Source organism: Ascaphus truei, chromosome 3 (genome assembly GCF_040206685.1).
Source record: "Ascaphus truei isolate aAscTru1 chromosome 3, aAscTru1.hap1, whole genome shotgun sequence".
Lineage (NCBI taxonomy): Eukaryota > Metazoa > Chordata > Amphibia > Anura > Ascaphidae > Ascaphus > Ascaphus truei.
In genome coordinates this window covers 57217511-57239148 of record NC_134485.1, presented here as the reverse complement: position 1 = coordinate 57239148, position 21638 = coordinate 57217511, and the positions used below count along the sequence as shown (strand labels likewise).

At 42.8% G+C, this 21638-nt stretch overlaps 1 protein-coding gene across 2 annotated transcripts in view; it reads right to left on the bottom strand.

The window, feature by feature from the left end:
- The window catches only part of ARL6 (ARF like GTPase 6), a 37065-nt gene extending 16662 nt beyond the window's left edge, over positions 1-20403 (bottom strand). Inside the window, exons 1-7 of one of the 2 annotated variants that reach the window (XM_075594046.1) lie at positions 20314-20403; positions 19987-20050; positions 17684-17891; positions 15632-15693; positions 9583-9651; positions 8706-8800; positions 672-801 (exon numbers count right to left, since the gene is read on the bottom strand). In XM_075594046.1, coding sequence (XP_075450161.1) covers positions 672-801; positions 8706-8800; positions 9583-9651; positions 15632-15693; positions 17684-17806 — 479 coding nt within the window. In that variant the 5' untranslated portion in view covers positions 17807-17891; positions 19987-20050; positions 20314-20403. The remainder of the gene's footprint in view (positions 1-671; positions 802-8705; positions 8801-9582; positions 9652-15631; positions 15694-17683; positions 17892-19986; positions 20051-20313) is intronic. The other variant, XM_075594045.1, reaches the window with a different exon arrangement.
- Between the last annotated feature and the right edge of the window lie 1235 nt (positions 20404-21638).

Genomic DNA, 21638 nt, shown 5'->3' with positions numbered 1-21638 from the left:
GATACCTTAAGTCACTAATAACCTGCTACTATTACAAAACATTTGTCACTATGAGATGAATTGAAAGCCTAGAGACTGCACAACATTTTATTGCTGGAAGTATTAAATGCTGGGGCTCTTTCAACTGCAAGTACAATTAGTAGCAGAATTAATACAGAGGACATTGAATTATATGGTTCCCTTGTTATCTATATGTACACTAGCTGGTATATTATCATTGATTGGGCTGGTCGCATTATTATTGAGCGACTATTAAGGTATCCATATACCCTCTATTGACTCACTATACACTTGCTGTTCCAAATACTGTACCATACTTTTAACTTTCTTAATTACACACTATGGTTTTAACAAGAATGATTGAAATGTTTAAATTTTGTGATTATTAAAGACTAATGCGACAGTTAACTACACCCACTGTGGGACCTTCCGTGCAAATATAGCAGTGATCTTTGCGCCTTACACTTTATTCCAGTTACCTGCCTTGCACCGCCCTAAAACTATAGGCGGAGCACGGGTGTTTCTTGAACTGCTATACAATGATAATATTGATCTTGTCTGAACATGTCTGCTGATCGTACCTGCTATGTACAGAACTGGGGGCAACTCAAGCCAACAAAAAAACCTCATTGTGCACACATGGACACTTCAAAAGAATGGAAAATACGTACCAAATATGCCATGGCTTATCTTTGATGGTTTCCAAGCACAGCAACTGAGAGACTTTTACAGATGACAGAGAGTCTCGGAGATCCATCTTGTTAGCAAAAAACAAAATTGGTATCCGCCTGTGTTTAATATCTAGGGGACAAAAACACAATACATTGCATATAGTCTACTGATAAATGCTTACTACTCTAACCAATAAAGAACACGAGGCAGCAGCACTATAACTTATATTAGATGGCACATACTTACAAAAATGTGCTATTCCATAAGGTCGCTTTTAATGCTGGAAGATACCTATTGGCCCATTAATGTAACCGGGCAAGGCGTCTTTCAGATCCAGATGTTTAATGGCATACAGCATACAGTGTAGCCGGCACCATTGGCCCCTCTGGTGCATTATGGTGGTATATGTTGTCATAGAAGAAAATGTTGAGTCAAAGGAAGGCACTCTCGTGGACTATGTTAATTTCCAATTTATGTAGAAACAAGTCCAGTGATTGGGACCGAAACGTTGATCTGAATAAATTAGAAATTCTCGCAGTCAAGCCCATGAGAGTCGACATTTTCTTCTGATGGCTGTGGTTTCCTTGGCCGACAAAAGCAGCCGTGGCAGTATTACAGACAGCGAGAGTGCTACGTCACAAGAACTTCGGCATATGTTGTGATGCAGTATTCTGTACTGTCACTGCATCCTATGGAAACTCTGTATATTCTGCTTTATAAATGGGATGTATTGTGATATCTGGGGGAACAACATCACACACTTCATCTGTAGCAACGCTTAATAAATGCAGGCTGATAAACAGATAAACAGGACACTATTGAAAACGTGCAAACTATTTATAATACAAACTTCCAGGCAGCGATTGTTCACAGCTTTAACATCCCCAACTAGTTAAAGGCCGGAGGTAAAACCTCTTCCAGCATATGCATTAATGGCCAGGAAATGCCAAGCCCATAGGTCATTACGGCTTTTCAAAGCACAGTACGGGGTAAGAACCAACATATCCTTCCCAGTGCTGGTTATTTTCTTTGCTTTGATGTCCGTTTTAAAGTAGTGCACCGCAGCTTAACCTGCAGTGCCGTTAAAGAGTTATGGCCCACCCCTCCAGAAACCCGTGTATGGTATATAAACAGCAGTAATAGTCATCATAGAAATGAGGGTGTAACATGCTAGTGAATATTACAAGAATGGCATGTTCCCAAAGCTATTCAATGTAGTATAGGATATTATATGAAAAGATATTGATATAAATCGTATCTATTTTGCACTGGACGGGTATGGAATGCATTCAAAGTACAGTATACAACAAAATATACAAGTTTGCCAATACAACGCACTGTAGACTCCTGCACTGAACAAATAAGCAGATTCGAGACGGTAAATTGAACAAAATATAACCGATTTAATAAAATACCCAAATTTTCTTCCAATACTTTACAGGGATCTATTTAGATCAGCTGCCCCATACTGGCACTATTACTAAATCACTACTGCACCCTCTATCTAGTATTACAGATCTAAATCTAACAATGTGGGTGGAGAGTGGACGAACGCCTAATGAAAGAACACTGCTAAGCATATTAGGCGTGTGACGCTAACAATGTATGTATTCTCTCCCTAAAAAGCGTAACAGAGGCTTTACAGCACTATCAAAGTCCTTCTGATTATATTTCAGCATGGCTTTTAGTAGTATTGTACACTGTTAAAAAGAGAAAAGTATGAAATAGATTCTGTGCAGAAGGGAGACTTATAAATAGGGGTAATAATGGGAATGCAACTTAAAACCTTATTAGAAGATGTACGTTTTCAGGTAAGATTTGGATACTTCGTGAGGTGATAATGAAGTGGTGGTTGCAAGTGTTAATGTTTTATAGGGACATGTTGTGCATATTAGGAGACACGAGTAAAGTGGCAGGTCCAAAAATAATAAACAGGAGTCCCTACTAGAGGGGTGCCAACTTCAGTCATGGGGCCACCACCAGGTAAGGTTTTCAGTATATCCCTGCTGCAGCACAGGTGCCTCTATCAGTCGCTCAGTCTGACTACGCCACCTGTGTTGAAGCAGGGATATGCTGAACACTCGGCCTGTAGGTGGCCCTTGAGGACTGGAGATGGCCACTCCTGCCCTACTATATAGCAATAGTATACTGAAGTTATACAAGATTCTGAGAGTTGAAGTAGAAAAGATAAACAGTGCACAGCAGCAAAGGCCAACGAAAGAAGACCAAGTGCGGGACTGAATAAACAGGGTGGTTAATGGATCATCACAAAAAGGAGGCATAATACAAGGAGCGGTAGTGTTCGCTTTCACGAGTGGGAACGGCTCCACCTCACTATTATAGCTCCCGTAGGTGTTGTGCCTGGACCTTGGACATACATAACAATAAGGTACTACTGCTTTTTTTACACGCTGCTGATACCAAAGAGTGACACCTTGGACTTGAGATGAATGTTTATGTTTATAAATGCTCATGATACATGTTTTACTTCAGCAGAGGAATGTCCAAGGAGGGAGAGTGCTAGTAATTCACTGCTCGTTGAACCAAGAAAACATGTCGGTGGCTGGATCAAAAAGTAAGTAAAACTATATACTTTATTAAGTCATCCAATAACAAAAAACTCACAGAGAGTGAGAGAAACCTCTAACGCGTTTCAGGCTTGTCAGTCATTTGTCAAAGAGAGCCCTTGACAAAGGGCTAACGAAACGCGTAAGGCTGAGCCCCTGCTGGCGCTGAGCTCGCTGAGCTTGGCGCGGTTACATTACATATATACATGTATATACATATATGTTCCCGCTCAGGCGATGCGCGCAAATGCGCGGGCACACACGCTCGGCGCTTTAGTAAACACATTTTTTAAACTTTCCCACTCGCTCGATAGACCGCAATACGCCCCCCCTCCTCCCCCCCGTAAGTTGCAGGACACCCGGCGCTCATGCTCTAAGCATGAGCGCGCTCAGCACCAGCGGGAACTCAGCGTTAGAGGTTTCTCTCACTCTCTGTGAGTTTTTTGTTATCGGATGACTTAATAAAGTATATAGTTTTACTTACTTTTTGATCCAGCCACCGACATGTTTACGTGGTTCAACGAGCAGTGAATTACTAGCACTCTCCCTCCTGGGACACTCCTCTGCTGATTCGGACTGGAGCAGTCACACGCTGGTTACAGGTTGCTGTGAGTACTTTCATCTCAAGGTGCATACTTGCATTTTGCTGCATGTTGTAAGTTGTGTACTAGTCTAGTACCAGGGGAGTGACTTCTATATTATCCTAGTTGTGGGGTCAGGCTGTTCCCTTACTGAGGACACTTCGGTCATCCCATTACACTGGTATCAAACTTTGTCGCCCCTCCCTTTTATTGGATACATCATTAGACTGGTTACACAAGCAACACCTCAATTTGAAACAAACCTGTGTCTACTGTTGAAACCTTGTTTATTATCAAGTTCACAAATAAGGATCATCTGAAAAGAAGGATAATTTGAAATGCAATATTGCCATTATTGATCTTTTGGCTCACTCTAATAAGCACAGATATGAGAGCTATGCTCTAGTTTTTTTCTACATGCTTTACTTGTTGCATCTCTTATGCCCCATGCACTTTTGAGCACCAATAAGCCATCTTTGCCCCCCCCCCCCCCTTTTTTTTTAATATAAGATTGTGCAATAAAATAAAGAAACACCATTACAGGCATATCCCGGTTTAAGGGCACTAACTTTAAGTACACTCGCGAGTAAGGACATATCGCCCAATAGGCAAACAGCCGCTCGCACATGCGCCTGTCAGCACGTCCTGAACAGCAATACCAGCTCCCTACCTGTACCGAAGCTGTGCGCAAGCCGGAAAACTATAGAGCCGGTTACAAATGCGTTATTTACATCAGTTATGCACATATATGACGATTGCAGTACAGTACATGCATCGATAAGTGGGAAAAAGGTTGTGCTTCACTTTAATTACATTTTCGCTTTACAAACATGCGCTGAACCCATTGCGTACGTTAATGTGGGGTGTGCCTGTATTACATTAAAGGTCTTTGGAATATGGATAGGGACAAATCAGAAGGTAGCTAGAACACTGGGCATACATGTTTTTGAGTTTAACACCATTCCTCTTGAAGGAAAGTATCAGTGTTTTGATTTTACTGTCAGGAGAGAAGAGGGACTTGGATAGAGATTCACACATCAAAGGAACTGACAGAAACAATTTACTTGATGTTACAAGTTTTCTGCCACAAATAACCATTAAGAGGCTCCCCTACAGTCCCTTTCTCCGAGTGCAGAGGATACTAAGCATGGATACGGAAATGGAAAGGAGGTGAAAATGAAACTGACAGTGTGAGAGAGGCTATAATAGAAATGCTCTTGACATGACACACTACAAAATAATGGGGTTTGACAGACAGGAACTTCAGTTAATAATCATCTTCAAAACAGGAAAGGTATTCAAGTAGCACTTGTTTCTGCATATCAAACCCATACAGAGCATACAGTGACGTTACAATACACAGAAAGCGCTCCATGTTCCCATTACTCTATAGTTCACTTTCCTTTAAAGATCATTAAAATACCTTAAATTATTAATGTAGACGGAATGTGTATTTTATAGGATTATTTTGTGTGCTGAAGCAGCCTTGTTACACACGTCACAAAGCCCTCATTGCAGAAAAAGGTAGGTAAGCCATTTTGAAAAAAATATGACATTTACTTACCAATATTTTAATTTCTTCAAGTCCTCTATTGCAGCCATAACACCTGGGATATAGCTCCTCCTACTAGCTAGGGTAGGAAAAAAGAGTTCTGATGCAGGTATAAAAGGAGGAGTGTCATCTCTGGTCAGTTATCGTTTAGCTAAACTCCTAAAAAGGAATTAAGCACAGAAAATACATTCCAAACAACCACCACCACCAAAGGAAGTAGGCTGCCATAGGAGGACTCGAAAAAAATGGAAATATCGGTATCGTAAATTTTCTTAATTCTCAATGGCAGCCATAACAGGTAGGATGTTCCAAAGCAGTTAAGTGGCTTGGGTGGGTTCGTCCATTGTAGCTGAAGGAATTATGGCTTGTAAAACCTTCCTCACAAATCTTGCATCAGCCAAGGCCTGGAGATCGACTGTAATCTATAATGTTTCAAGAAGGTACGCAATGATGACCATGTTGCTGCCTTACAAAATGTCTGGTGCGGAGGCCTGAGCCTTTTCCGCCAAAGAAGTTGCCAAAGGCGCATAGCCTGATGGGGGCCCCCCCCAAGAACTGCGCCCCTCTGCACAGGACCAGCGTGCTAAGGGTTAACATGTGCTTGATCTTTGCTTGAATCGGCAACCCCACCCACTGGAATGTTAATGAGCCATGGGGACACAAAGGAAAGATCTTTTTGTTCACTCAAGGGTACATCTGCGTTGCCCCAAAGGCGCACAGCCGAAGGGCTGCCAAAGGGCGTGAGCCGTTTGCTGATGTTAAAGCTGCTCTATTTCTATCAGAAACTCACAAGCCCTTTATCCCCTGTACCCAATTTTCCTACTTTAGCTGTCCATGAAATGTCTGTGAAGTGACTGTATAATCCTGTTCTTTTCTTGTAACCATGTATTTTTTATAACTCTGTGTCCAGGACATACTTGAAAACGAGAGGTATCTCTCAATGTATTACTTCCTGGTAAAACATTTTTGTAAATAAAAAATAAATAAAATATTAGGACACTAGAAGACCAACTGTCCTGACGTTTTTTCTGAACTCTGTTGTTTTCTGGAGATAGAGCTCTGACTAACTCAGGGGTGCGCAAACTTTTCTTGCTGCGCCCCCTGCCTGCTCTCTTCCATTCACGCGCCCCCCTTACCTCAGTTTGGCGTCAAATGACGTTGCGGGGTCGTGTGATGTCGTGTGACCATGGGGACGCGCCTTGAGCCGGCTACATCTCAGTAAGTAGAGGTTGCAGAGGCCCCGCGCGGTACCCCCGGCATTTAATTTAAATGCCTTGGGGGAAAGCACGGGACCTCTGCAACCGCCCAACAAAAAATTAAAAATCTTGCACGTGCCCCCCCAGTTTGCACACCCCTGCTCTAACTGATCCAAGTTATGTAATCAATACTCCTTTTCGTTAGAAGGGAGAGAGCAAAAAGGAAGGAACCACAATATCCTAATCCAGAGACCGGAAGTGACATAATTGGTCCTCCAAAGGATCAGAAATATTCTCTATGATTCTCCCTGGTTCAGAAGTGACATGAATAATGCTTAATTTTTTCTTTTCTTCTTCTTGGGCACCGGATCCACTACTGTGGAATCTGCCAGAGGGGAATCCTGCGTCCCAGACCACCCTGTATCCGACTCCTTATTCAGAAAACACATACCCTGGTAGTGTAAGGGGTCTTTCCCTCATTGGGCGCTGAAAAGCGGCCAGTTTTTGGGAGAAGAGCAGGCAGCCAAACCACAATGCCATTCAAAGGTAAGCCATCTTTCTAAAACCTACAAAAAGGGAACTAAAGTGAAAAAGGTTAGTGGGAAGGAAGAACACATCCTTCCCTCAGCCTTGATAGGACAAGAATAACAGGCCATGGATGAGGCCACACCTCCTTTATACCTACATCAGAACTCTTCTCCTACCCCAGCTAGTAGGAGAAGCTAGATCCCAGCAGTTACGGCTGCCAAAGATGAAGAAATATAACATTTATTCCAATGTTTCGGCTTAAACATTTAAATAAAAGTAATATTTTATTATGAAGTGCCTGCCTATTTCTGCTATGACATATATATTATATGTTTTATATTGCTGCTAATAAAGCAGGCGATGAAAGAGTTAACACAAGGTAATAGGCAGTGAGGGCTTTAAATTAGGATAGCCAACCCCAGAAGACAATATGATGAAGTTCCCAGGATGAAACACGTTGGGTGAGCTCATCCAAGGTATCACTAAACCGGAAGGGAGCAAAGTGGGAGTGATGCCACAAGGCAGTGGCAGCAGAGGCACAGAAAGCTGGAAAAGCAGGGAGAACGCCGTCTCACCGGGTGACACGTATCCTCGGGTAACATGGGCTTGCATGTTTATTCATTCTTTGTGAGCGCAATAAATTACATCTTTAATCCAATTCATGGATTGCTGAACAACGTTTCGTCTCTTCCCCGAGACGGTTGGTGGTTTATACACTGCATCACTGGAGGTTGTTATGGGCTGTTAAAGCACGGTGTAAATGTGTGTGCAACATATGAACGGTTTATTTTTTTCACAACTGAAAATCACTGGGAATGCTACACTAGATCTTATTTATTTTTCCTTCTCTGTCATCATCTGCACTTTTTGGATAGTTATAAACAGAATTTAATCGTATTCCTTGCCGATCTATTGTTAAATATATTACATAATAAGATTACAAAGGACTGGTATTATATGCACTGAACACAATTTGATAGAAAAATCATTATTAATAGGTTCAACTTGATGCACATAGGTCTTTTTTCAACCTCATCTCCTATGAAAAAGCGCAATGGGAAAGGGCTTACTCAAGGTCACAAGGCGCTAGTTATTTACCTTGAAAGGCAATGTCATTACCAATAGATTGCAGCTCCCTAGTGTAGAATACCCTCATTTTTTTAACCCCTGGTTGGGAAACAGGTTATACATAAAAGGCAAGCATGCCAACCATTTGAGGAAAGTCTGTACGACATAAGAACATGAGCTAACCACAGCTAACACCACACTGTGAAATGACAGACCCCGAGTCTTGCCCTACATGTTTTGCGTCAAGATGACAAGTTATGAAAACCTCTATGCTCTGCTTTCCTGTATCTGCACTCACTGAAGTGCATTATGATTTTTGTTTGGTCAATTCTGAGCAGGGATGTATAGCAGTCAGAGCCGAGAAGGCCGAGATTAAAAGCAGTCAAGAAATACTTTAGGTATTTGAACTGCTGACATATATATCATTTGAGCTGAGTGCTCTTCAGTAGCAGCCTTCAGCAGCAGCCGCGGCACTGACAAGATGAGATTTTCTAAAATGCCTGATGAGAAGAGAAAGAAAGGAGAAAACAGGCAATCTCACCTGAGTGATTTAAAAGGGTATCCAGTTCTTCTTTGGCCACAACCATTCTGAGCTTGTCACTACTGTCAATGACAAAAATAATAGCCTGGCCTTCCCTGCAGTGGGGAAGGAAAGGAAATAGATTTATAGTTAAGCAAATAACTCCGCACAGGAACAGGTTCATATCCAGCAGTTTCTATCTTTTCCCTTCCTATTAACCTACTAACCTCAGAGAGTTGCTCTAGAGGTATGGTTTGCAAATTATTCAATTATATCCCTGTTCCTTTTAAAATTATTTTAGGATGACATACATTACTGTAAGAGCAACACCTCTGCTACCAAAACAATTCCACAAAAGGTCATTGATAAATTCTACCGCAGGATGTGCGATAAGGCAGTCAGAGATACTGCACGCACCACAACAGCACTGTATGAAGCTTTCTTTCATTATTAACTGCAACATGGAAGGGAGAATGCATCTAAAAATGTGTACAAGTTATTTTCTATTTTTTTCCACCAAAAACATTTCACTAAGCACAACATTGCCACTCCAGTAAAAGAGTTGAAGTTAAATACTCAGCCTTCAATGCAGTCATCCCAAACTATACAATTATACACACGTATGGTATATACAAACCCTACTCTAAGTAAAGTGTAACGTTTGCCACAATCCGGCCAGCAAATAATGAGGTAGCTAGATAATGTTCTCTAGTTCAAAAAGGAGGCTTAATTCTGCCACAGTAAATTCCAGCTAAAATGTGAAACATTTATAGACCGGTTACGAGCAAAAGTTTAAGAATGTGGTCCGATAAATCAAGAGTTCAAAGTATTCTTGAGAACGTTCTATACGGATACAAATGCCATATGTACATTAAGTGATATCACTGTAGTCACTTACTTGTAATAGTGCTCCCAGAGATTTCTATACCTCCCCTGTCCAGACATATCGAAAACAGTAAAGGACAAGCTGAAAGACAGGGAAAAGTTGCACAAAATACAGATAAATAGTGTGTAAACACTTGGATTACAAAGAATAACTGCAGAGAGATAACAGTCTAATTCAAATATATTTAGGGTTACAATCCTTAAGGCAAGTAGGCAAAAAATGAATGCCAAGGTGTTTTTGAAATATGTATTAATGAAGTTGCATCATCTTACAAGATATTACTGACATTAAACAAGTTATGGTGGGGTAAAAAAAAGTGTCAAAATCCCTTCACACCTTAGTGTACAGCAAATAAAAATACCAGTTGTGGTGCATTTGCATGTCTCAGACAGGTCTGCAACCCTGTCCTTCCCCATTATCACTTAGCAAACAGTACTTCCACTGCAGCAAGGGATTCTGGGTAATGACATGTAAATGAGCAGTGTCACTTTATACGTGATATCCATTTTAACATGGACCCTTATAAGCTTATGCATGCCTTATTACGCAGCTTTTCAGCGAAGCCTGGGTTAAAGAAATTAATGTTTTTTTTTGCATTCCCTGGCGAGTTTAAAATAAATACATGAAAAAATAAGGAATCTCGACACTAATGCATTTAAGTTATTTATATCATAAGACAAATAATTAAAACATACCAGAGACTGACAGAGAGAGGACATGAATTAACATAGCATTCTGGGATAACTTGTTTTAATATTCATGTAATTTAACAAGGACATATTAGTAAAATCACATTTCTAAAACAGCTCTAGTGTAACCTGCACTATAAGTACAGGAGGGCCCCAGTCTTGCGGCGGGTTCCGTTCTAAGGACCCGCCGTAAAGCGAAAATCACCGGAGAGCGGAACTGGCGATTTTCGGTATGTATGCATGCGCAGACCAGCAATGCGCCGTTCTACGCATGCGCAACGTCGGCAAAAACCCCATTCTGCGCATGCGCGACCCCGGGCCGGCCCGTTCTCGGTACATGGCAGATATAGCGGCCCCCTTCTCGGTACCACCGTATCGGCGGATTGCCGAAAAGCGGGGCCTTGCTGTATACAATATAGGCATTGCATAGACTCACTAAATAAAATAAAAAGCAGATGAATAATTATTTTCAGAGGGAAAAAAATGCTTCTGACCATCCAGATTGAAACAGTAGCCCATATTCAATATACTGTGAAGACATCTTCCCAAAGGGAGGAAGAGTTCAGCTCCATTCAAATGAATTAGACTAAAACTTTCAGCACAAGGAAGGAGTCTTCACATCATATTGAATAATGGGCGATATGTATTGATAGCAATACACTGCCCCAAAAAGCCAAGCCTGACAGATCAGCATGACTATGTTTAGGGTTATGTTCAACAAAACGGCAGAACCCATTATTTAAGTAATAAGTCCCGAAGAACAGGGCATAACTGGCCAATAATGCCCAGGCTGGAAGATTTGAAGCCATAGGCAAATAAAATGGTAAATACATGAAAGCACTTCTATATACACTTACACTGCAGATATCTATATCCACACACTGCCGCCCCCTGTGTGTGTACAGACACACACACAAACTCTGCTGCCAAACACACACACAAACTCTGCTGCCAAATACACACACACACACACACACACACACACACACACACTCTGCTGCCAAACACACACACACACACACACACACAAACTCTGCTGCCAAACACACACACACACACACACACACACAAACTCTGCTGCCAAACACACACACACACAAACTCTGCTGCCAAACACACACACACAAACTCTGCTGCCAAACACACACACACAAACTCTGCTGCCAAACACACACACACAAACTCTGCTGCCAAACACACACACACAAACTCTGCTGCCAAACACACACACACAAACTCTGCTGCCAAACACACACACACAAACTCTGCTGCCAAACACACACACACACACACTCTGCTGCCAAACACACACACACACACACTCTGCAGACAGACAGGCGAAATCTCCGGTGGTGGCTGTTGCACGTGCGCCTGGCGTCTCGTGCATAGCTTATAACCACTTTCTGCGGTCTGTAGGGAGCGATGGGAGGCGAGGCCAAAACAGAGGGAAGGGGGGGGGGGGGGGGGTGCAGCCAAGCAGCTCAAAGCACCGTGCTCCCATTGGTCCAAGCTCTCTGCCCTCGTATTGGCTCCCAGCGCACCACGTGACCGCATCGCACACTGTGCAAGCCAACACGCAAGAAGACACTGGGACCTGCCTAATTGAAGTTAGTGTCACCACCACCAGGGTCCTAGCCCTACTTTGCAGCTAAAAACTCTCTCCCTCCTCTCACTGTGTCCGGCTGGAGCTCTGTGCACAGAGGGAGGGGGAGGAGTCACTGACTGGCTGCTGCCTCCTGACCAATCCCCTGCCCTGTATCAGAGCTGTTCTGAAAGGAGAAAAGCTGATTGGGTAGAAATAAGCATTTGGCAAGCTGTCAAAAATTCCAGGCATTATGAATGAATAATGCCCTGAATTTTAACCAATCAGAGAGCAGGGATTTCAATAATGCCCGGAATTTAACTGCTTTAGCCTATAATAATGGTTAACGTGTACTAGAATAGCCATGGGTGATTTCCAATGGATATTTCTGTTTAGTAAACTCTGTCTCTTAGTTGCAGACACTTTATCCTTGCACGGACACCAATAAAAATATAGAGAAGCAAAAATGTACATTCATTCGTTGTACGATGATGCAGCTTCATTCAAAAACAAAACAAAAAAACATTTCACAAACACCTCGGCATTCCTAGTAGACGTTGAGAAAGGACATCTGCGAAAGAATTGCTCCTGAATATAGTTTGTGCACTGGTTAAAACAGGGATGTTCAACACCAGTCCTCAAGCCACTCCAACAGGTCAGGTTTTCAGGATCTCAGCTTCAGCACAGGTGGCTTAATCAATCCCTGCTTCAGCACAGCTGGCTCAATCAGAAACTCAGTCTTTGACTGAGCCACCTGTGCTGAAGCTGGGATATCCTGAAAACCTGATCTGTTGGGGGGGGGTGGGGGGTAGTGGGGACTGGAGGATGAGCACCCCTGGGTTAAAAAGGCAACGGGTAGTAGACAGGTCCTGTTTCCGAAGGCTTCATTATTAACAGCCAGTAACACTATGTCTCCAACTGTCAGTGCTCCTCTGTGACAAAGTGGTGAACCTCTCTTTTCAGATCTATATCCAACCATGCCCCATGCTGTACATCCTACATAGAGAGAATGTATTTTACGAGCATAATAAACCATCCATGCAGGAACACAGGGCACATCTTTTAACATTTCTGACAAACAGATTATGTCTGACTGAGCTGCTTCAGGCTATCTTGCTATCTCAGGCAGTGCTATTATAAGGATCGTATAGTATCTAGTGGTTCACCAATACCTCGCAATATCAAGGACAATGCCCGCAAAATAAGCAATATATCTCTGGAGACGCATTAATAATATTTATTATGCCGTTCATTATATCTTTGGTTGTAAATGATTATTTAAGAGACAGTGACCCTCTCGGGGGTTAACAAGAGCCGGTGGACATTTTAAGCATTTTAGCCATACAATCTTCAGTTTAACACAGCTGCTTGAAGAGGGTAGTAATGTACTACAGAGTGAAAGGTAGAAAACAATTTACTATAAAAGAGCAACAAATAATACCGCTATCCCCATGTGGCTTACTGCAAGCTACTGTACTCCATAATGAAGCATTTTTAAAAAATAATAATGTTTGCTGAGAGCAGGAAATCATGTTTGCCAAAAAACATCTAAATGACAACGATGTAAAAATAATGAATCCCACTGACATTCATATCAATAATGTACCTTGAAAAGTCTGTTTCTAATTTAGTCATCAGAGGTTTAAAACCATTTCACTGCTGCTTTGGAACAAGCCTTAACATTGCTATAATATATGAATCCCTGGTACCCTCTACCTTTATTTTAGCTGAGCACTAACTAGGTCTTTTTCATAGCATCAAATAATCGGTCCCTGAGGGAATGGTTATGTAATTGTAAGAGAAATCCTGCAGAGCCACGTGATAATAAAATAGCTCACATATGTCTGGGGTTCTAACCACAGATCCACATTTGTGCGGGATCTTTGGCGCATTGAATAATTTTAAGGAAAAAAAAAAGCAATTACTGAATACTGTATGATATTCAACTGTTAAAGTTATTCCTCCTTTCCATGCATGCGAAAAGTATTTTCCAAATACTGTATTAAGTCAAATAAACTTGGTTTAAAAAAAAAAAAAAAAAAAAAAAAAACCACACTCAGAATTTGCCCAATTTCAAAAGTGTGTTAAATGTGCAGTAACATCAACTGGAAAAGTTAAACCCTTAGATCCTTTTTCCTCACTTCCCCTTACCTGTGGAACTCACACACGCAAAGCACCTTCTCTCCCCCTCTTTAAGACAAACCTAAGGCCTCGGACATGATCAAAAAGACCGTGCTGAGGAGCGCTGAGCAGTGCTGAGGGAAAACATTATCCCTATCAGCGCCGCTTTAGATGGCGCTTCCGCAGGCGTGCGGAGGCGTGTGGAATTTCAGCCGACAACCCAATTTTAGTTTTCCCGCTGAGGGAAGCGCAGGGCCGGTCACGTGACTGCCAGAAGCCAATGGCAGTCCGTGACTTCGGCGCTGTGACATGGCGCGCTAGCCCCGCCTCCCGCTCGCCTCCCACCCGGCACACAAGCGCGCTCGCTGACGCTCATGCAGGGACACGAAAAATCTCCTGCTTGAGCAGGAGAGCATGAGCGTCAGCTCTGCTCAGCGCTCTTCCATGCAGGGGGAGGGGGCTGCAGCGGTTAGAGGCCCTGCGCTCCTCCCTAAGGCATTTAAATGAAATGCCGGGGAAGCAGCGAAGGCCTCTGTAACTTCACTTACCTTGGCTAAGACTGCTTCTGGCAACACAGCGGCAAATCACGCCGCGGGGTCACGTGACGCCGTGTTGCTATGGCAACGCGAAGTCAGAATGCCGGAGCCAAGGTAAGGGAGCGGGGCGCGAGGAGGGGGTAGAGAACCGGCAGCGGGTGCAGGAAAAAAAAAAAAAGGATTGTGCACCCAAAACACGGTCTCGGTATTTATCTGGGATCACTGACCAGCCTGGCAGGATTGCCGCTTCATAGTAGGCTTAATGGGCATTGCAGTACATTGCCATAGAATGACGTCTTGTCAGGCAGTGACGTGCTAATGTGATCTGCAGGAAATCATCACATTCAGAAGAAAATTATATGCAACTGTAAATACTACTACGGCCAACGTTATGCGTAAACATACAAGATATATGCAAGAAATGCTGGGATTTTTCACCATCATTTCACGGTTGACTGGAAGATTCATAGACCAGATGACTTCATTTAAATTTGGTTAAATAATAATAATAATATATTTTCTGGTATAATGCTGGTACACCAGCAATGCGCAAACTGGGAGGGCGCAAGATTAGTTAAGGGGGGCGCGGTGGTTACAGGGGTCTCGCACCCTTCCCCACGGCATTTAAATTAAATGCTGGGGGAGGCGTGAGGCCTCTGTAACTCACTGACATGCTACCAGCCAGGTCTTCGGCGATGCGTCGCCATGGCAACGCGGCGTCATGTGACGTGACAACGCATGTCAAATGACACGGCGGGGTCACGTGATGCGACGTCACATGACCCGCGACGCCGGGTTCAGTCCGAGGGGGGGGGGGGGGGGTGCGAAAGCTGGGGCTCCAGGTAGGGGGGGCGCACGCAAAAAACTTTGCACAACCCTGGTGTACACAGCACCGTACAGAACATTTTGCTGACAATGAGTCACTGCCCCATTCAGTATACAATCTAGTCTGGGTGAGGCAAAAGGAGATTAAGTGGTTTACCCAAGGTCACAAGAAGCTGGCACTGGGATTTGAATCAAGTTCACCTGCTTCATAATCACCAAGCTACTTCGAAAATAAACAAACATGAATGCACAGAAATCACTCCTTTGTTACACTGCGGTATATAGAATTTAGTCCCAATTTTACATACCTTGATGTCTTGAATTTCTCTATGCTGAATCCAATTGTTGGGACTATATCTTGGATCTGAGCCTTTGGAAAAACACACAAACAAGAATCAAATGGAATACAGAGCTCTGCGGCAGCCCTCAACAGGGCAGCGGTCACAATACATTCATCTTCAACAGGATTTTAAATCATTCAAACTATACCACTGATCTTATTCTCTCTACGTTCCAGAAATACATAATACTCGTTTATATCCCCACCCCATAAAAGCAGTACATATTTCCACCGGGATCGTTATATTGGCATGAACTATAATACTTCTAAATCTGGCTGTGAGCTTAGGCATATCTGTTATACACAACAAAAACAACTTATTACATGGGGGTTCTCCCCTCCCCCAATTTCCTTTTTAATGTGTGTATTTTGTTTACTTAAAAGGGGTAATTACGATATAATGCTGTACAGAGAACAGCACAAAACAGTGAAGAGAACAAATTTATTTCCCTGCTCCCATCGATCATAGAACACCATCAGGGAATGTCCGCAAGCTGTTGGGGTCTGTGGGTTGGCGGTTGTCCTCTAGAACTTGTTTGGGAAACATTTCAACCAGAGCAAGCATCTCAAGAGGATGCAGCATCACTGCAACATTTACAGTGCTGTCCGTCTACAATGCTGCTGTTTTTTTTAGGTTGGTTTCTTCAAATCATTTCTATTTTGAACCCAACAAGCTACTGATGACTTGAGCACTGCTCGTTCCCCCGGTTACATATACTGTAGTGCAACAAAGATTATTGCTCATTTCCCGAGGTAGAAGACACATTATGGCGAACTGATATATCTGCTTATGTTTTCTGATAGCAGTTAACATTTATGGCTTCTTGAAAGCATTTGAGAGGTTTCCTGCCAGGGTGTTGCCATTCCTTTCCTAGAATCACTAATATATGCTTAAAAACTCAGGGTAGGTTGTGGTTTTCCCTCCGCGTTCCAATGAATAATTGATTAGGTTTCTTCTTTATTTTGATCGATTTTCAGTGTGTCTCATGGGTCTAAAGTAATTGTTCGGAGATTTGACATTAATAATCTAGGTAAAAAAAGAAAGGTCTTACTTCTCCAAAAAAACAGATACGCTACAAAGTATATCTACTGGATCTTACTAGCCTAACACAAGTTATGTTTTCCTACATATTTTATCCTGCATCTTACATGATGGCCCTCTACTCTTGCCATATTCATGAAGTTATATGTAAGAAACCACATACCCATATGAAAAGAAATATAAGTAAAAGTAGACACATGGATGTCCCGTGGTGTTTTAAATGCATATTGTAACTTGTTTCCAAAAAATATTTATTAGATCTTGTCTCATCTCCAGTAGAGAAAATGTAAATAGATTTTTTTTTTTTTTTTTAAACACACAAACACAACACTACCTTGAATTGAACTTCTTAGCTTTCAGAGGTTAGCAACACATTGCTTTGTAATGTGTGAAGGGGTTAATAAGAGTAATAATGTGTAGCTTATGCATTTCCAGCCTACTTTTTGGGTTATTTTTATTCAAACCAGTATTGTGGCTCTGTTGGAACCCACAGATACCCTATGGTTTAAATTGCTCCCAATTATGCCATTGCAGGAATTCGTACAATAATTCTAATATTGACATAATTGGACACGGTTAAAACAATAGGATGCCGGTTTCCAACAGTCACACGCTTGTGGTTAACTGCATGGACTCAAAATGTGCAAACTCAATGATCCCACAATAGGGCTGTAAAATGTGTAATCCTTTGGCTGCTATACGGATCAGTTAGGCATTGCAGTGCATATCTTAGCTAAATCAATGCAGGAGATTCTGCATGCAGGGGGCTGGAGATGAGACATGGCAATGTGAGAACGCTGCCTTTATTGGAATCACTTATATGTTCAATGTGACTTTGCACAAGCCTTTCAAACTCCCTGTAATACTGTTAATATTAGATCTCTTCGTCCTTAGGTTAATTCAACCTGTATGCTACCAGATTAATGACACTATATAAACATACGTACAGTTATAACTACACGTATCAAGGCTACTTACATTGGCGGGTTTCAGTTTGTTGATTATAGTGGTTTTCCCACTGTTGTCTAACCCAAGACACAACACATGAACCTCTTTCTTCTTCAGGCCCAGCCATCCTGCCAACCTGTCAAACAAGCCCATGGTCCTCTCTCAAAAGCTCACACAGCACCTGACATCAAGAATGTAGAAATTCAAGTGAGAACCATTGCAGAATAGTCAGATAAATCTAAAATGCAAGGAGGCGATCACAACAATTTAAACAACGGTTTAAGGAATGAAAACAGAATAATATCATGGCAGGTGTGGTCAGCATAAGAGGTCTGTAAGCTTCTTAAATGGAAGGACTCTGGCTTCTAATAATGATTGACAGTGTGTGGTTTAAACTATGCTGCACGGTGTCCATGATTTCTGGATCAGTGCATATAATATACTACTACATAGAGGTTTATTAGCAATATGAGATTCTGAACACAATTATCCTTTTTTGGGCAGGCTAATAAAGTAGTAAAGAAGTTTAAAGCAAAGTGTGTACACACACACACACACACGCGCGCGCACACACACGCGCGCACTAAAATCTCGCCTGATTTGTGGGGTCCACTGAAATAGTATTACTGGTTCCTTAAAAGTGGGCAACTCTTGGCTTAGGATATATTAAAAGAGTAAGTCCCAGTGGTCGCTGCTGCCAATAAGTAAGTGGGTACTGTATTTTTTTGTGTGAAGGGGGGTGGGGGGGAGGGCCACAAATTAAACATTTTTCTTTTTTAAGAGGATGAAAAAATGACGATTGTGTAATTATTAGGAATTGGTATGGAATACTAAATGGGAATAGGTAAATGCTCTTTGCTTCAATGAGTTAGTAGCCTCTTTGGTAATAAGAGAGGTAGTTACTTTAGTGGTGGGGAATTGATTTGGTATTATAACCCTTTTGGTACCTAGAAGCATTTCTTGCTATATATTGGAATCACATCAGGCACCAAAGGGGTTTAAATAAACAGGATGACGTGATCTGTATTAAATTACCCTATAGTAGGCAGGCAGTGTATTTGCATATGTGTTTTTGGATTTATTTAGGAAATTGCAATAGTGACTACCGCTGTTCTCCTGCATTAACACCAAAAGGCCATATGCAAGAGTTAACTAAAGCATTGTTATCCTGCATATATAATCATTCTTAGTATATATATCTCACATTATTTTATCATAACGCAGAATTGTGCATTTGTTATTTAATAAGTTTGAAGCGGGGGGAAGGGGGGAAGACAGCTGGGCTAGTTAGGACTGACATAATGGCGGCTTAAATGTCACACAGGGAAGGAATAGGAAGCCACAAGAGATGATGTCACAGCTTCCTATTGGCCCACATGACGCGGGAGATTTAAACTGAGCAAAGATACCGGTAGCACCTACGCAGGGGAGTCTAATGTACATGTAATGTAGCGTTTGTGCCGCATCCTGCCCAGCACAGTCACTGATTGAAGTGTCCATTCATGGTGCAATGTGCAGGCATCAGCACGTGTTTCGATGTGTGTACAGTATCAGTGCATGGTGTAATGTGTGTAGTTTCAGTACAAGGCACAATATGTCTACAGTTTTAATACATGGTGCAGTGTGTGTAGTATCAGTGCATCATGCTGTGTGTAGTGTCAGTGCACAGTGTAGTGTGTATATAGCACGAGTGCTTTGTGCGTACATTGAAAACAATGGTTAAGGAGAGTCCGCACGCATTCAATACTTTATGTGCATTATTTAGCATTACTAGTGTCAGAGCCTGGTGCAGCGGTAGTGCCTGGTGCGTGCGTATGCAATGATGGCACATGTGGCAGTGTGTATTGGTGCATGGCACAGTCAGTGTAAGTATGTGTAAAGCATTAGGGCATGGTGGAGTGTCAGTGCATGCTGCAACGTGTGAACTATCAGCGTCATTCTCCAGCACCTCCTATGTCACATGTGGCGGTTACCAGGCAGCAGCAGACACTCCTATTCCTCACAGCCCGAGCCAGTGTTTGTCAGTATAGGTTTTATAAAAGTTAAAAAAGCACCACATACATCGTACTCAAAAAAAAAGGCGAAAAAGTTGATTATATAAAAAGATGTAGTGGCTCAGAGACCAAAGGGAAACCTCATCTCTAAAAATACACAATGGTATACAGCACTCAATGTAAATAAGGAAAAGATTGAAATCCCTCAATGTTTAAAATATATATGAAACGTACTCAAAGGGTTATTACATACACAGTGTTGATCATATAGCACAGTAGTTCTTATAATAATAATAATAATAAAAACAAGTTTACAAAAAAATAAGCAGCAGCACTTACCCACTAATATTATATACAGGAAAAAATGCAAGCAGCAATGTCTATCTCTCAATATGGTAGGAGCCTGGTAAGAAAACGGGTATGCCGAGAGTAACAGTATTATTCAGCCAGAAATATATGTATAATGGTGAAACAGATAGGGGGAAAAAACAACAAAAAGGGGGGGGCAATGTGTAACTAAGGGGTATACTGTATATACATGCAGGTGGGGGGGGGGGGGCAATGTTTCGGGGACTCGCCCGTTCCCCAAGGTGAAATGAATGTAGGTACTTCCCTTACTATCCCAAGGCCTGACACATGTAAGTGCTGCACAAAGCGCCGCTATACCTCCCCAGCCAGGAGCACCGGCTCGCTGCTGCTAATACGTTCTCAGCATGCAGTGCGAGAAGGGCTGTCTAAAGTCTGACGTCATCGTAGGTCAGAGTTCAACATTGAGGCTGCTACGGCGTCTCAATTAGTTCAAACTGTTACAAGGTAACCGAACGAGCATAGACACGTCTCCCATGGCAACTGGGCGTGTGTTCAGTGAGCGTTGCTAGGAGAGGTGTAATATGGCAGCCCGGGACCAGAGCCGGCAGATATACTGTAGGGCGCGAGTATGTGGAGAAGAAAACATAAACATGAGGAAGTGTATTAGCCTAGCGAGTACAGAGTATAGTCATGTCACCACAAACTGTTACAGAGCTAGATACAAAGGCACATAACGTAATGTAGCACATGCTAACTGGAATATCAGAAACATCTATCAAATACTGAGATAACGTGTTAGCCTATGCAGTGTGTAGTGTGCAGTCCTCTAGTGTTAAGAGGCTACTGGTGCTGGCATTACCTGCTGGCTCATGGAGGTCCAAAGCCTCCGCCACAGAGAGCCCAGGGGGATATACAGTAACAACACAATCTTGGTGCAGCGCCTCCAGCTGGGAGGGATCCCAACGCAGTGGGAGGGGCCCCTCACAGGACCCAAAATACTGACACACACACAGTATACCATAACAATAACCTTTACTTAGGAACATATATAAAACGATAATGAGGATAGTGATACTACTGGTTACAACACGGCTTTACCCACCACCATGTCACCCCACACCGTGTCCACAGTACCTGACGGAGCCCTCGGTCACACGACCACCCCGGTGTCCACAAGTCTAGCCCCACCCCTATATGTGGTCAGCGCTGCCACTATGGTGTGTGATATTTGGTTGGTGCACTTAGTGATGTAGGTACCTGCCGGGTGCTCCAGCACCCGGGCGCGCCGACTGGAAGAACGATGGGATCTGCCGATCCAGCGGTCATCCGCGATGAGTCCGCCTCCGCATGGGTGGTATCCCGCTGGAGTGTGCCACTCGAAGATAGTCTCTTATACTTTGCCTGGTGATCTGGTCCCAGACCACCGTCTCCAGTGCTGCACAACGTGGCAGTTGTATTCTCTATCATCCAATAGCTAATGGGGCAGGGTCCCTACCTAAGGACCTGTCCCTATAGCAGCCACAACCTTCCCAAGGGAGTCGGGGCCTAGCTGGGGCCTAGGGGAATGTCTGGCCTAGTGCAGGGGCCACAGACGCCCTGCACATACAACCTCCCCTTAACCTGTCCCAGCACCGACTGCTAGCAAGCTCTGAGTGCGCCAAATGTATCCCCTAGCTGCCCGT